This window comes from Emydura macquarii, unplaced genomic scaffold (assembly GCF_026122565.2).
Source record: "Emydura macquarii macquarii isolate MOO-44397 ecotype Brisbane River unplaced genomic scaffold, CSIRO-AGI_Emac_v2 contig_2768, whole genome shotgun sequence".
In the NCBI taxonomy this organism is placed as follows: Eukaryota; Metazoa; Chordata; order Testudines; family Chelidae; genus Emydura; species Emydura macquarii.
This window is the reverse complement of record NW_027132905.1, coordinates 48,920,009-48,934,491: the sequence shown is the minus strand read 5'-3', so window position 1 is coordinate 48,934,491 and position 14,483 is coordinate 48,920,009. Positions and strand designations below refer to the sequence as shown.

The following is a 14,483-nucleotide window of genomic DNA, read 5'->3' as shown; positions in this document are numbered from 1 at the left end:
CGGTCAAAGGAGGTACATTAGAGAACCACAAATCCATGAGCTCTGTGGGTCAGATCACCTCTGTCTACACAGATGTGTGAATGCCGTAGGGAGAGAAGGGCCATTTCTGACACGCAGATGAGCCTCATCTCCTTGTCCCCAGCAGCTGTTGAGCTAAATGCTCCCAAACAAAGCAGAGAGGAATTATGCACACCTGTTCCATGTCCTGAAGTCAAGGGGGGAAGGGAGGGGAGGGAGACAGCGGTGTGTGTGTGTGTGTGTATGGGGTGATTGTCATGGTTACATCTCTGACAAAACAAATGGCACCACTTCACGATGGTCACCCAAACAGCGCTGGAAAAGTGTGTGTTAATCGGCGGGCTGCCGGCGGGGCTAGGTCCCCGCTGTGGGAAGCAGAAGCCTTCGCAGGATCACAGACGGCTCCCGGGACCGGGAGGGGAGCGGCAGAGCGGCAGAGGGACGGACACATGTGGCTGCAGGTTGCTAGGTAAGGACGCCCCGGCTCATGGGTTGGGTGAGGAGGTAGCAATCGAGCCAGGACCCCCCCGGGGAGCGGCGGGGGGGGGGGGAGCTGGAAGGATGCACATGGGGGGGGCAAGGGGGGCTCGCTGGGCTAGCTGAATGCCACAGGTTGCGGAGGTTCCTTCTAGTGCAGAGCTCCCCCCGCCTGTCTGCCTGGCCAGCTCGCTCTGCCTCTGTCTCCCCCGCAGAGACCGGAGGAGGCTGAAGCTAGCACCGGCCGCCGGGCTCGGACCATGGCCGGAGCCGGCGGGCGCGGGTGAAGTTGGTCCCGGCCTTTCCCCCCCCGCCAAGGTAAGGAAGAAAGGAGCCGGCTCCAGCTTTCAGCCGCCTCCGCCCCCGGGTCCCGGAGCTCGCTCGCCGCTCCGCCGGGCTGGGAGGGACGCGTGGGCGCAGTGCCCGGCCGCTGCGCGGTGCCGGGGCGCAGCAGCAGCAGCGCGCAGCCCCGGCGGTTGAAAATCCCCTGCGCGCAGGAGCCAGAGCCACGCGTGTCACCTGCCGCTCGCTCTCCCCGCGGACGTGCGCCCAGCCCCGCCGTGCCCGGAGCAGCCCGGCCCGGAGCGGGGTGCCCAGCCGCGCAGGGGGGGGGCCAGGAAAAGCACCCCGCTCCCCTCACCTTCTTCTCCCCCGGTTGCTGGGCTGGGGTCGTGCATCTCCCTGGCCCCCCCCGTCCCGCACCTCGGCACAAGCGCCACCGCCTCCCCTGCCCAGCGCGGGGAGCCTCCAGCGCGAAGCCTGGGGCGGGGAGGGGGGGGCAGCATCCAGTGCAGCCCCCCCGACCCACACTGCCGGCGGATCGGGGGGTGGGGGGGCTGGACTGGCTCCGGCCTCCCTCGGGAATCCTCCCCCCCTCCCCCCGCCTGCGGGCCGCTGATGTGGGGGGGGGGGGCGAGCGGCCCATGCAGCGCCGGACGCCGTCCCTGGCGCTGAGCGATGGTGCAAGGGGCAGGTCGAGGCCCGGCACTTTCCGCTTGCACCCCCGAGGAGATGGCGGCACGGCAGCCGCAGGATCGGGCCCTGCCGCAGCGGACCGGGGGGCCCGAGGCTGGCCCCGCAGGACGGGGACGAAGGCCGGGCCGTGGCGGGTCGGTGGGTGGGATGGGAGCGCAGCTGGGGTGGGGGCCGAGCAGCGGGCGGCAGCAGCCCAGCATCCCCGGCGCTAGGTCCGGGCAGGGTCGGGATCCGAGGGCGGGGGGGGGGCCCTGCGGAGGCTACGGATCAGATCGCTCCTGAAAACTGGCTTGCGAAGACTCACCTTCCTGCCTGCGGCCTCAGGCCGCCGGGGGCAGGGCTGGCTGTGAAGGCCGGACCCCTCCTGCGGGCTCCAGCACTTTGGGGGCACACAGGTGTGGGCTAAGGCCTGTGAGAGGCAGGGGTGGTTCACTGGCCTGGCCCAGAGCAACCTTCCAGCAGGGTGTAGGGCTGGAGTGGGGTGGCTGCCCGGGAAGAGAGAGACTGAAACTAGGCAGGACCCCTGTCTGCTGGATTAGTCCTAGGGGTACTGCTGTGGGACACAGACCCGGCACCAATGAGGATGCCCACGGCGTGCACCACTTTCCAGGGTGAAGCAGGGCCTGGGGTCAACCCCTGAGACAGATCTAGGGTGAAATAATCCACGGCTTCTAGTGCCTCTTCCCCCGTGATCATCAGGGCTGGGAGCGCATAGAGACAAAGCTCAGAGTCCTGGCACTGCCCCTTCCATCAAGGCAGGCAAGAAAAGGCGGCCAGGCTGCCATGGCACTGGAGGGGAGGTCTGCAGCTGCTGCAGCCTGCTGTTCTGCCCATTAGGCCTGCCTGGCCCACCCCAGCCTGGAGTCTGAAGAGTCAAGTGCCGGGAAGGAGGCTGGAGCATGTTCACCTCCTGACCTCTTACCTAGGCCAGTGGAGATCTACACCCCAGCTCAGGCAGGGGAGCAATCAGGGAACCGTCCCCAGCCACCATCCAAGGGGACATGGATCACCAACCGACCCAGCAAACTTGGAAGGGAGCCCTTTGTTAGTATTTTGGTAGCACCTCAGTGTATCCAGACCCACCACTGGAATGCAGCCACCCCTGGGGGAGGACGGGATGAAACGCAGCAGCTGTTTTTAACAGCACCTGGCCAGAAAGACAGGGAGTGAAGGATACCGTATCCAACTGGAGCTACAAGGTGAGTGTAAGTATACGTCTACACTGCAAGTGCAGGTGAGATCATAGCACAAACAGGCATGCCTGCGCTTGCTCTAATCCAGCTAGCATGGCTCATGAGAGTAGTGTAGGCATGGCAGCAGGGGCTAACAATACCAATACAAACTCGCCAGTGCTGAATTTGTAATGAAAGGGGTGCAGGGGCTCAAGCAATTTTTTTACTTTCATAAATGATGTGGCAAGCGGCCAGAGGTGCCGGGACTCAGCCCTAGCGAGCCCTGGCACAAATAAAGCACTGAAACTCACCCAGATGTACGCTGGTGTCTGGCCTGTGCGGAAGGCCGGGCCGCCACTTGTACACTGCTATTACCCATGCTAGCGAGATTAAAGCTAGGGTGGGTGTCCCTACCCATGCTGCAATCACATCTTCACTTGCGTTGTAGGCCTGCTCGAAGGGCAGGTCCACACTGGAGCTGGAGACATAATTTCCGGCTAGGGTAGATATAAGATAGCACTGATCGAGCTCGTGCGCTAACAATTGCGGTGTAGCAGAGGCTGCCCAGGGGGCAGGAGAAGCGCGCTGTCTCTAGGGCAATCTCCTGGTATGTGGCTGCCCTGCTATTTTTAGTGTGCTGGCGGGATCGGAGCCAGCTTGGGTGTGTCTCCCAGCTCCACTTTTCACTGGGTGTCTGGCAAGACGTGACAGTGCTTCACTCTGAATTCTGACACGGAGAATGGCCAACGGGAACTTACTGTGCTATAGAGCACAGGCACCATTTGACACCCTTGCTGACAGCCTCAGTGCTACACCCAAGGTCGGAGTGGGCCTTGGAGACGGAGTTTCTTTCTCAGCCCCAGGAATGAGCTTTCCAAAAGAGGATTAGGTGCATTGTCATGATGGCAATTATTGCCCAGGTTTGACTGGTTCTGCAGATGAATGGGGCTTCATTTTCCCATTCCATCCCATGGGCACAGCCACCGAATTCACTTTGACACACAGTAACAACGAATGGTCATAATGCACCGGGTCCATTCTATGTTTAGTTTAGACAACAGAACCGGGGAGATCTGCTCAGAGATCACTATAGGAAATGCCCGAGTGTAATCATCCTGACAAGCCACTGGATGTCAGTGTTGATTGACATGAATGAAGCTGAAGGAATATTTACCCAGCAGAAAAAAGCCTGGCTCTTCATCAGAACAGCTTGAATGTGGATAAGATCTGGAGATATGATCTCATCACATCTCAGGGTTACGCCTGGCCAGCATCTGGACGGGAGACCTCCAAGGAAACCCCTATGGTGCAATTGGTCCCCTGAGCCAGTATTGATTCAGTGCCCCAGTCTGGCAGTAGGGAGGTGCTGTGCTGTTGTGGGGCTCAGTTTTCTGACTAGGTTTATAACTGAGAGCTTGTGGTCATTAAATATCCCAATGCATTTTTTGCAACAGTAGATGCGATAACCTTGGTATCTTGGCCTATTCCTGGCAGGTAATTACATTCCACATGGCTAAAATTTCCCTTGTAGTTTTAATTGGATGCACTGTTCTTCACTTATAGCCCTAAACTGTTGCATAGCATTCTTATGTGCTGTTAAATAGTTTCTGGGTTCCACCCAAGAAATGGCTGCATTTCAATGATGCGGCACATGATCCTTCTTTATTTAATAGTTACTGGGAAATAATTCCAACCAGGGGGTGCTGATGAAATAGCTAACGTGAGAGCAGTACTCCAGTTCTCAGAGCTCAGTGGTGGAATGCTGCTATCGTATGGGTGGATTCAAGAAAATCACAGAGGTGTGACTAATGACAGGGGCCAGCCAGGCATAGTCTGGCTTAGATCATGCACAGAAGCAATTTAATTTCAGATCCGCCCCTTAGTAGAAGCCAAGAGGCTGCTTTTCAGACTCTTTGACCTTATTATTATTTATATTACGGTAGCGCTGAGGAGTCAGTCAAAATCAGGCTGCATTGTGCTAAGTGCTGGAAAAAGCAGACAAGGCCCTTGTCCTAAAAGGTCTTTTCCATCTTTGCCTCATCATGATGCTAAAGGCTGGTGGCAGCAGTGAGGAAATGCTAAAGGCAGCAGGCTGCATTTTGGAAAGGGGATTGATTTAGGGTCTAAATGTCCCATCCCATCCCATCATCTGGAGCTCAGACTAGCAGAAGGGGGATCACTTTAAATGCTAGCTCCGTTGCAAATATTCAAGTTATCAGTTGATTATTAACACTGCAGTTCCAAAGCTGAGCGTTCTGGATGGAGTTACAACCCCCAGCGCAGCTCAGCTTTCTCTGCCCCATCAGGCTGTGAATCCTCCTGTTACAAGACATGCTAGAGACTCTGGGTAGCTTCCTACTTGGATGCCATGGAGGCTGGGAGGTATGGATGGACAGAACTGAAACCAGACTGCCTTGAGACACCTTGAGCTCAGGGCAATGAAAGCCATGAATGGAATCACTATAAGGGTTTCAAGGGCAGCGGGACAGCGATGTGTCCAGCCAAGCCAAAGAATCAAAATAATGGAGCAGGGAAAGAATGAGGAAGGGTTTTAGGACCGAAATATGGGCCCCAGAGGGGGACACTGTAGATACAGGAGGAGAAAACTTTTGTTCAGAAGCCTGAAAGTCAAAAGGGTTCAATGACAAGCCCGGTGTTTGGGCCAGATTCATCGGGTTCAAACCTGGCCTGAGTTTCATGCAGACCTGAACCTTCTCCCCGAGCTCGTGATTCTTATGGGAAGCCACACAAAACTCAGTGGTTTCACTCTGCAGTTATTCAGAGCTTGTCCATTGTGTCCGAGAACAACCCCAGATCTCCCAGTGAAATCCCTGGGGTGCGAAACTCCCCCAGGCCTGGACAACTGAGCTGCAGGTGGCTGCGGTTAACTCGAGCCCATCCCACTGGAAGCATGGGCTGGACAGAGCAACAGCTGGAGCGTGCAGCACTCAGAGTGCAGGCAGAGCTTGCTGACACCTGAGAACTTTGGCAAGCCAGTCCCCGTACGATCCTCCTAGCATGCCTGAAATACACCCAATGGCCATACTCCAAAGGGCCAAGCACAGTGTAGTTTAGCCTTCCTTCGAGTAAGGCCAGCCACTGGGTGGTCTGCCAAAATGCCACTCTCCACCAGCAGCGTGGATAGCGCTGGCTGGTGTCATGGGTCAGCCATGCAGATAATCCTCTCGTTGTCCCACAAGGCATTGCTTAGGGGGTCTGGCAGGCCTGCTTTCTATGCTCCATTGTGAGGGGGGCCACCTACCTGCATGCACAGTGCTGCGTGCACCATGGCGCTCAGTTGCATGCTATTTTCACCACAATCGACATCATCTGCTTCTGCAACCTGGCTGGGTTGTATCATCGGCATGTCTCAGGGGATGCCGTCTCACCAGCATGCGCCCAGCTGGCTGAAGGCTGACATTTAGCCCCTGGTGTCTATGCAGGAAGAGAAGGAGATCTAGAGCCAGTTGAACTCAGTCATATTCAATACCTTAGTATATAATTGAGTGGGCAAGCAACTGGCAGAGATGTACATCACCAGGAGCAGCAAACAGTGCCAGGAGAGGATAAAGGGGCTGTATAACAATGCCCAGGGAAACTGCAGTCAATAAAGCGACTGACGGACTGCAGTGAGCTCTGGATAAGGTTCTTGCAGCTGTGCAAAGTGGGCGTAAAATGCTACTTTCAAGCTTGTTGGCGTGTAATAAAGTTTATTCTTTAAAACAAGGCTCTGCGCTTTGCAGGTCACAGCTGCCATTCTTCAATATCAATATGCATCAATTCACACTCCCATAAAACTTCTCCACCTGAGAAACATCAATCCATCATAAAACCACCCAGAATATCACCCCACCACATGAAAAGCCGCAATCATTCACTCCTCCAGAAAACTCCCTCACCATTATGTATACAGAGGATCAGATCATTAGCAATACAGGAAAAGGCACCCACTCATCATTCCTGCTTCCAAGGGTTGACTGACAAACTACAAGTGAATATTCACATCACTGCCACGGGCAGTTCCTCACCATCAGTTTGAAAGCACATTCATGGAGTATGGCTGATGTATGCAACGTGGAGCAGCTTCAGGTACAGCCACTGTCATCTTCACTCTGATTTCCCCTTTTCTTTCTGTTATGCAAAATGTAGCAGGTAGATACGATGATCGCTGCTTTAATCAATGGACATTCATTGCAGAACAAACATCCGTACCTTCCTTTCAGTTACAGCTGTGCCAATAACTGATCTTTCAGTTAGTTCGCTGGCTGTACCGAAAAATTGAAAAAAATGTTTTTGGCAAACTAAAAAAGAAAATTGTTTTGGGTCAAATGCAACATTTGGGATGTTTTTGATCTTTTTTTTTTTAACATTTAAATTTACCTAAAATTAAAAGTAAGTTTCAAGACAAAAAGATATCGCAAATTTAAAAATTTTGCTTAGAAAATCAAAACAGGATGTTTAAATTCTTATGGAGGTTTCTTTTCCTTTTGTTTTGCCTGAAACATTTCAGTGAATTTGACACAAATTCACAACATTTTGCAGCTGGCCCAAATCTGCATTTTTCGGGAAAAAAAAGTTTCATCCAAACATTTTTGCCCAGCTCTATGTTGCGTTCCAGGTGCACCTTCCTGTCCCTGCTGAGTGCATAAATGACTCTAGCTCCTGGAGGATGTATAATCAGGGGAGCACAGTAAAAGGGAGTAGGCAAGGTCACCGAGAGTCACAGCAGGGACACAAACCACGTCAGTGTTGTTTGGTAGAAAAGGACGGCCTTTTGCTCTCTGGGGAAAGGTTAGCTAACGCAACAACCCAGTTCTGTAGTATAGACAAGACCAGAAAGTACCAATTGCAGGGCTCAGACAGCAAATTGCAAAGCAGAGGAGCACAGAAAGTAGAGTGCAAAATTGAGAGCACAATGGGAAACAGGGTAGGCAGCGTTCCTAGCAGAGAGCAGAGTTTCTTATCCTCTGCTGCTGACCAAGTCACTACAGAATCCCTGGCAGTGCTGTCTGACTGAGGACTCAGAGAAGAGTAGAACCATTCTTTCCGTCATTTTCCTTCATACAAATTCATTTTCTTTCAGTCCTCCCGTTCTCCCTCCCCCCCTTTTCCGGTGCAGACACTTGATGGCGCGCACTTGACATGATCTGCAGCATCCAGTCGTTCCATTCGGATGTGAGCAGCCACGCAGTGCCTTCCAGAGCAGCTCGTGGCATTTTCTGTTTGCTGCATTAAGGGCTTTTGAAGGTGAAGCAGGGAAAAGAGCGATTCCTTCGTTATGTTGCAGAGTTGGTGCCGCCCGTTTGGCTGCTAGAGCCCTGATGCAGGTCTGATGAGGTGCTCCTCACAGAAGAAAGCAGCTTGAGCTGAGGCCGATAACAACCAGTTCCACCCCAGACTGGTTACAGAGGCAGCGTGGCCTAGTGGATAGTGCATTAGACTGTGAGGCCCTGTCTTCACATACAGCACTACAGTTGTGCAGCTGTGCCGCTGACGTGTTTCAGTGAAGACGCTGCTATACCCGTAGGAGAGCTTTTCCTGTCTGCGTAGTTACTCCACCTCCCTGGGAGGCGTTAGCTCGCTATGTTGACAGGAGAAGCCCTCCTGTTGACATAGTGCTGTCTACACAGGGGGTTAGGTCAGTTTATAGGTCAGCTCCCAGACTACTGCACTGGACGGCACAAAGAATGGGGAGGAGGCGAACATCCCCCAGTGCTGAAGGAACAGGTCCAGGACTATTTAGAAAGATTGGACAGACACAAGTCCATGGGGCCAGATGCAGTGCACCCGAGGGTGCTGAGGGAGTTGGCCGAGGTGATTGCAGAGCTATTATCTTTGAAAGCTCGTGGCAATTGGGGAAGGTCCCTGATGATTGGAAAAAGGCAAATCTAGTGCCCATCTTCAAGAAAGGGAAGGAGGAGGATCCAGGGAACTACAGACCGGTCAGCTTCACCTCAATCCCTGGAAAAATCATGGGGCAGGTCCTCAAGGAATCCATTTTAAGGCACTTGGAAAAGAGGAAGCTGATCAGGAACAGTCAACATGCCTGACCAACCTGATTGCCCTCTATGAAGAAGTGACTGGCTCTGTGGATATGGGGAAAGCAATGGACATGTTATGTCTTGACTTTAGCAAAGCTTTTGATACAGTCTCCCACAGTATTCTTATCAGCAAGTTAAAGAAGTATGGGTTGGATGAATGGACTATAAAATGGATAGAGAACTGCCTAGATCATCGGGCTCAACGAGTAGTGATCAATGGCTCCATGTCTAGCTGGTAGCCGGTCACAAGTAGAGTGCCCCAGGGGTCGGTGCTGGGGCCGGTTTTGTTCAACATCTTCATTAATAATCTGGAGGATGGGGTGGATTACACCCTCAGCGAGTTTTCAGATGACACTAAGCTCGGGGGAGTGGTAGATACCCTGGAAGGTAGGGATAGGGTACAGAGTGACCTAGACAAATTGGAGGATTAGGCCAAAAGAAATCTGATGGGGTTCAACAAGGACAAGTGCAGAGTCCTCCACTTAGGACAGAAGAATCCCATGCACAGCTACAGCCTGGGGACTGACAGGCTAGGCAGCAGTTCTGCAGAAAAGGACCTGGGGGTAACAGTGGATAAGAAGCTGGATATGAGTCAGCAGCATGCCCTGGTTGCCAAGAAGGCTAATAGCATATTGGGCTGCATTAGTAGGAGCATTGCCAGCAGATCAAGGGAAGTGATTATTCCCCTCTATTCGGCATTGGTGAGGCCGCATTTGGAGTATTGTGTCCAGTTTTTGGCCCCCCACTACAAAAAGGATGTGGACAAGTTGGAGAGAGTCCAGCGGAGGGCAACAAAAATGATGAGGGGGCTGGAGCACAAGACTTATGAGGAGAGACTGAGGGCTTGTTTCGTCTGCAGAAGAGAAGAATGAGGGGGGATTTGATAGCAGCCTTTAACTACCTGAAAGGGGGTTCCAGGGAGGATGGGGCTAGGCTGTTCTCGGTGGTGGCAGATTGTAGAACAAGGAGCAATGGTCTCAAGTTGCAGTGGGGGAGGTCTAGGTTGGATATTAGGAAAAGGTTGTTCACTAGGAGGGTGGTGAAGCACTGGAATGGGTTACCTAGGGAGGTGGTGGAATCTCCATCCTTAGAGGTTTTTAAGCTGCGGCTTGACAAAGCCCTGGCTGGGATGATTTAGCTGAGGTTAGTCCTGCTCTGAGCAGGGGGTTGGATTAGATGACCTCCTGAGGTCCCTTCCAACTCTAATATTCTATGATTCTATGATATCTCTCGGGGTATGGAGATTTCACACCCCTGAGCGATGTAGTTACTCCAATACAGGTCTGTAGTGCAGACCTGACCTGAGTCAAGAGACCTGCATTGAGTCACTTTCCCTCTCTCTAGTCTGTTTAGACTGTGAACTCTTTGGGGGAGGGACTGTCTCTCACCATGAGTTTATGCAGCACCTAGCACAAAGGGGGGTTTCTAGACAGTGCTGTAATGGACAGGAGGGGAAAAATCTGCAGCCCTGGCATGCCAATGCCTTCCTGTAGGCAGTGGATAGAGACAGACCGGTATACAGCAGGGGATGGAGGAATCACAATGTTCTACAAGGCATGGTTTGAGTAGCTGCCCAAAGCAAGTCCCATCTTCTCTGGAGCTCCATCTCCTTGCTTCTTCCAGTAGACCCTGACTCTCTCCTCCCTCTTTGTAACCTTCTCATTGCACCCAGCTTTCCCCACACCCCTCCCCTTGGTTTCAGTTTCCTGACAGTGACCAGATTCTCAAAGTGACAAACCAGGACAGGGGAAAAGGGATGTGATGACAGGAGGGATTTGGCTGGGAGTGAGAAACTATTGGGCTCATTGGAGGGGTGGAAGAAATGCAGGCTGGCTAAGTGACAGGTAAATCTGAGTACTGGTGCCTGTCGCTCTCCAAACGGTAACTCCCAATTCACACCCGGGTGCAAAATTGCAGCCACAGTTACAGCTGCTGGAGCATCCCTCTCGGGAGAGGCAGGACTTGGGTGACATGAATAGACAGGGGAGTCTTTAGTGAGGCTGCTGGACTCAGACACCCCTGGCGGTTCTCTCTGGTTCCCTAGCTCCCAGGCTGGGCCTGCATAAAGGGGGCCCACGTTGTGGGCATGAGCCTCTGGTATTGCAAGTGCATGAGGGGGCGGCTGTGATGATGCTGAAAGCTAGTCACTTTTTGCTTCACTACAAGGGTACATTGTGCTGCCTGGGAAAAACTTCCCCACATTCCAAGCCACGTGGGCCCCGGTGTGTAAAACTTGTTCACATTTCAGTTCTGGTAACAGCCGCGAAGAGGGTGCGTCCCCTGGAAGACCAAAGCTCCTTGTAGCTACTGCTCTGACCTGGGAGAGGGAGGGCTGGGAGGAGGAATGGGAAGCCCTGGGCGCCTAATGAAACAGACACCGTTTGGGAATGACTCGTGGGAAGCGATGGTGTGACTCCGTTTATGAGATGCCCACTTGACTCTGAACGAGCTCAGGAGTGTTTTGCGTGGCCCTGAGGGATGAGACGTCCTTCTCTATTGTGCGGAGAGTCGTTGAGTCCTTGTCGATGGCACTGATCAGTAGGAGCACTTAGTTAGCACTCAGCCCCAGAAGTGACTGCGTGGGGTGGGGAGCGGAGCTGCTGCAGGCAGGAAGAATCATGTCTGCTGCGGGGGTTTTAAAAATCTCAGAGCTAGTGGGATTCACCAGCCCTCCCCGCCACCGGGAAAGGGGGGGGGGGGTGGAAAAGAGAAGCAGCCTGGAAGCCTTTTCATGCTTAGGAACAGACAAGGTTGCCCTTTCATCTCTCAGCAACAGGTGTGCAGGGAGGGGATGGGGGGAAAGCAGGTGGAGCTGGGAGGACCCCTACTTCCCATCTCCTTCTCCCTGCTCTTCGGGAGGAAGGCCTGGGATTAAGGCTCTGGAATGCAGGAGCTCAGCTTAGCCACAGACTCCCCAGGAGTGAGAGTCACTTGCTCTCTCAGGGACTGTGAATCAGCAAACCACGGCCCCAGAAGAGGTGATTGATGCAGCTAATGTAAATGATCTCATCCTCTTCTAAGCCCCAGCACTTGTCATCGTCTCATGTCCTCTGTCTGGCCCTTTGGAAGGATGAGAGGCAAGGCTCCTACAAAGCAAATTTCCCCTGTAGCTCTGTTTGACTCACTGACACAGCCTGTGCTGCCTCCTATCACCTCACCACACAGGGTCCCTTATGTCCTGGCCTGGGTTAAGCAGTCACAGAAGATACTGTTGGCCTGGCCTTCTCAAACTTTCTTTTGCTGGGACCCCCTCTGAAAATATTTCAGGCTGTGATGACCCCCCTCACACACCATGCCACCCTACTTGCATCTGTAGGTGCATTTAATAACGCAGAGTTGGCCAGGAAATAAGAGGTAAATTGATGTCTTCCACTGCCGCTGCTGGCTCCCCCTTGCTCACACAGAGCATTGCGTAAAGCATTCCGAGCCAGCAACGGAGTGGCCAGGCTGCAGCTATCCCTGGGAATTCCTGAGAGACAGAGGGAGTTATGGACTGAAAGCTACTCGCAAGATCCTTGTCTGAATTCCTCTGCCAGTCAGGCTGACAGACGTGGGGAGAAGATGGGCTAGAACAGAGGTAAGGTTGGCAGTGAGGAAGGAAGGAAAATGTAATTAACAGACGCATTAGAGGCAATGAAATGAGTCATACTTTCCAGGAGTGATGTGGAGACAGGGCACGCTTCAGCTGGGGGAACGGGGAAAAGGAGTCCTTGCACTTGCCCTGAAATGCAGAAAAAAAAGTGAATGAATTAACATTGTGGTGGTGTTCGGTAATGGGCAAAGATATCATAGGCCAAAAAGAATATCATCTCTCTGTCCATCGCCAGACATTTCTGTCTTTCTTGCAAAAACTGTCATGACTGTATTTTGTTATCACATAGAAACTTTATATGTTAAAGAAAATGAAAACCAGAAGGAGGGGAACAATATGCACAATATGAAGCTATAAAGGGGGGCACAGCTGTTGGCAGGAAGTTGAATCCTGCCCCTGAAATATCAGCATGCACGGGGCTGAGGCATCAGTGCCAAATCAAGGGCCATGGTCTACCCGCAGTTCTCCCTACAAGCCCTTCTGTCCCGTTAGCAAAGACAACTTTAGGGGTGCAGCTTAGGACTGAAGGGCCCCGTGGGATACATTTCACTAGCACCCCTCCCACTTTGCGCCGCTGTGGCCCTCCCTCCCGGTGCAAAAGGAAGAGAGGGAGGCTCAGCAGAAGGAGATTAGGAGCCAGTTGTGTTTGCTGCCTGGATTCCTGTCTTCAGCCCTGAGGCCTTTGCAGTTCCACCTTCTGCTATGAACTCCCTGCAGGTCCCAGGAGGAAGGCCCTGCTGGGGAAGGCGAAGGCTGCCCTGCACTCTGTCTTCTGGGACACTCAGGTACCTGAGGAGCCCTTGAGACTGCAGGCACTGCGGAGAGTGGGAGGCCTATGACAGCTACTGCCTCCAAGGACCTGGGGCGATTTGCCACGTCCAAGCTGTAGCTCTGATAATTGTCCCCAAGGCTGCAGAGGTGCCGGGTGTGTTTCGGGGTTCCAGCCGTCAGAACGTGTTCAAGGTTCTCACACCCCCCCCCCCCCACCTCTCCCCAGTCTGCTGCAGGCCGTGACACCCAGCTACTCCGGGGACCATAAGCAGAATGCCAGGACTCATTAACCGGACAAGCAGCTCCCCCCTCCCCCTCACAGCCTCCGAGGTCACCTCTTGCGTCAGCGGCTATGCCTTCGGGATGACCGCCTCCCTGACCTACGGCAACCCGGAGAACCATCCCTTTGAAGGTAAGTTGCAGCTCCCTGGTGCGCAGGCAGCACGGGTGGGGCTCAGACAGTTCCCGGCAGGCATGGGGTATTACCCAGACCTAAAGAGAAACTGAAGGAGCTTAGAAACTATGATGAGATCCCTGTAAGTGCATGGGTGGCTGGATCGTTCTCGGCCTGCAGTGGATGGGCAGACACTGTACATGCACTTACATGCTGATATGGGCTAGGCTGGTCTGTCTATTCAGTGACTACAACGTGGACCAATCACTTCTAGCTGCGTCTGCGTCGATGCTAAACCTGCCCCTCTGAGATCAGTTTTCCAGGGCACCCCTGCGTCTAATTTGCAAGCACCGGAAGGCATTCAGAATTCCTGGAGACATTCAGACACCCAGATTCAGTGTGACTCGTGGAACCGGCGACTGCCTGGGTGCACAGGCTGGCCAAGTTTCCAATGTGGGTGTGAGGGTGGGTAATGGGTAGGAGGGTAAGGGTTCCAATGGGTGTGAGGGGCAGGAAATGCCCTGGATGTTTTTATGTCCGTAGATAATATTTGCTCCTTTGCACACTGAGCGAGTGATAAACTAATCCAATCTCAGGCTCCAGGGGGGAGATTAGATCAGCTAAGGTGCACAGGAAGAACCCCCTTGCCTTATGGGCCATGCCGCATTATTAGCCGGGTGGCTACATAACCCCCAGGATTCAACTTTCTCTGAAGCATCAAGTGTCGGCAATTGCTATAGGCCTGGTCCTGACGCACGTGCCTAACATTGAGCACCAGAGGAACCATGGAAGCCAACGGGGCTACTCATGTGCTTAAAGTCAGGCCCTGTGGAAGTACCTAGTTGAATCAGGGCCATTGGCAGGATATCAAATCTGAGTTAGTACGAGAAGCCCGACATTTCTGTGCATATCTTAACCCTCTAGATTCCTGGAGGAAAGGTAGCCCTGGGCCATATCCTTAAGGGTGTACTTATGGGGCATAGGTACCTTGACTTAGGCGGTGTGTAGGCTTGGATCGCTGGAGCCATGGACTATGCACAGCT

At 53.3% G+C, this 14,483-nt stretch overlaps 1 protein-coding gene across 1 annotated transcript in view; it reads left to right on the top strand.

Moving 5' to 3' along the window:
• The first annotated feature begins 452 nt into the window (after positions 1-452).
• Positions 453-14,483, top strand: part of VWA5B1 (von Willebrand factor A domain containing 5B1) — a 63,407-nt gene continuing 49,376 nt past the window's right edge. Inside the window, exons 1-2 of the mRNA XM_067567505.1 lie at positions 453-487; positions 13,273-13,458. Coding sequence (XP_067423606.1) covers positions 13,320-13,458 — 139 coding nt within the window. The 5' untranslated portion in view covers positions 453-487; positions 13,273-13,319. The remainder of the gene's footprint in view (positions 488-13,272; positions 13,459-14,483) is intronic.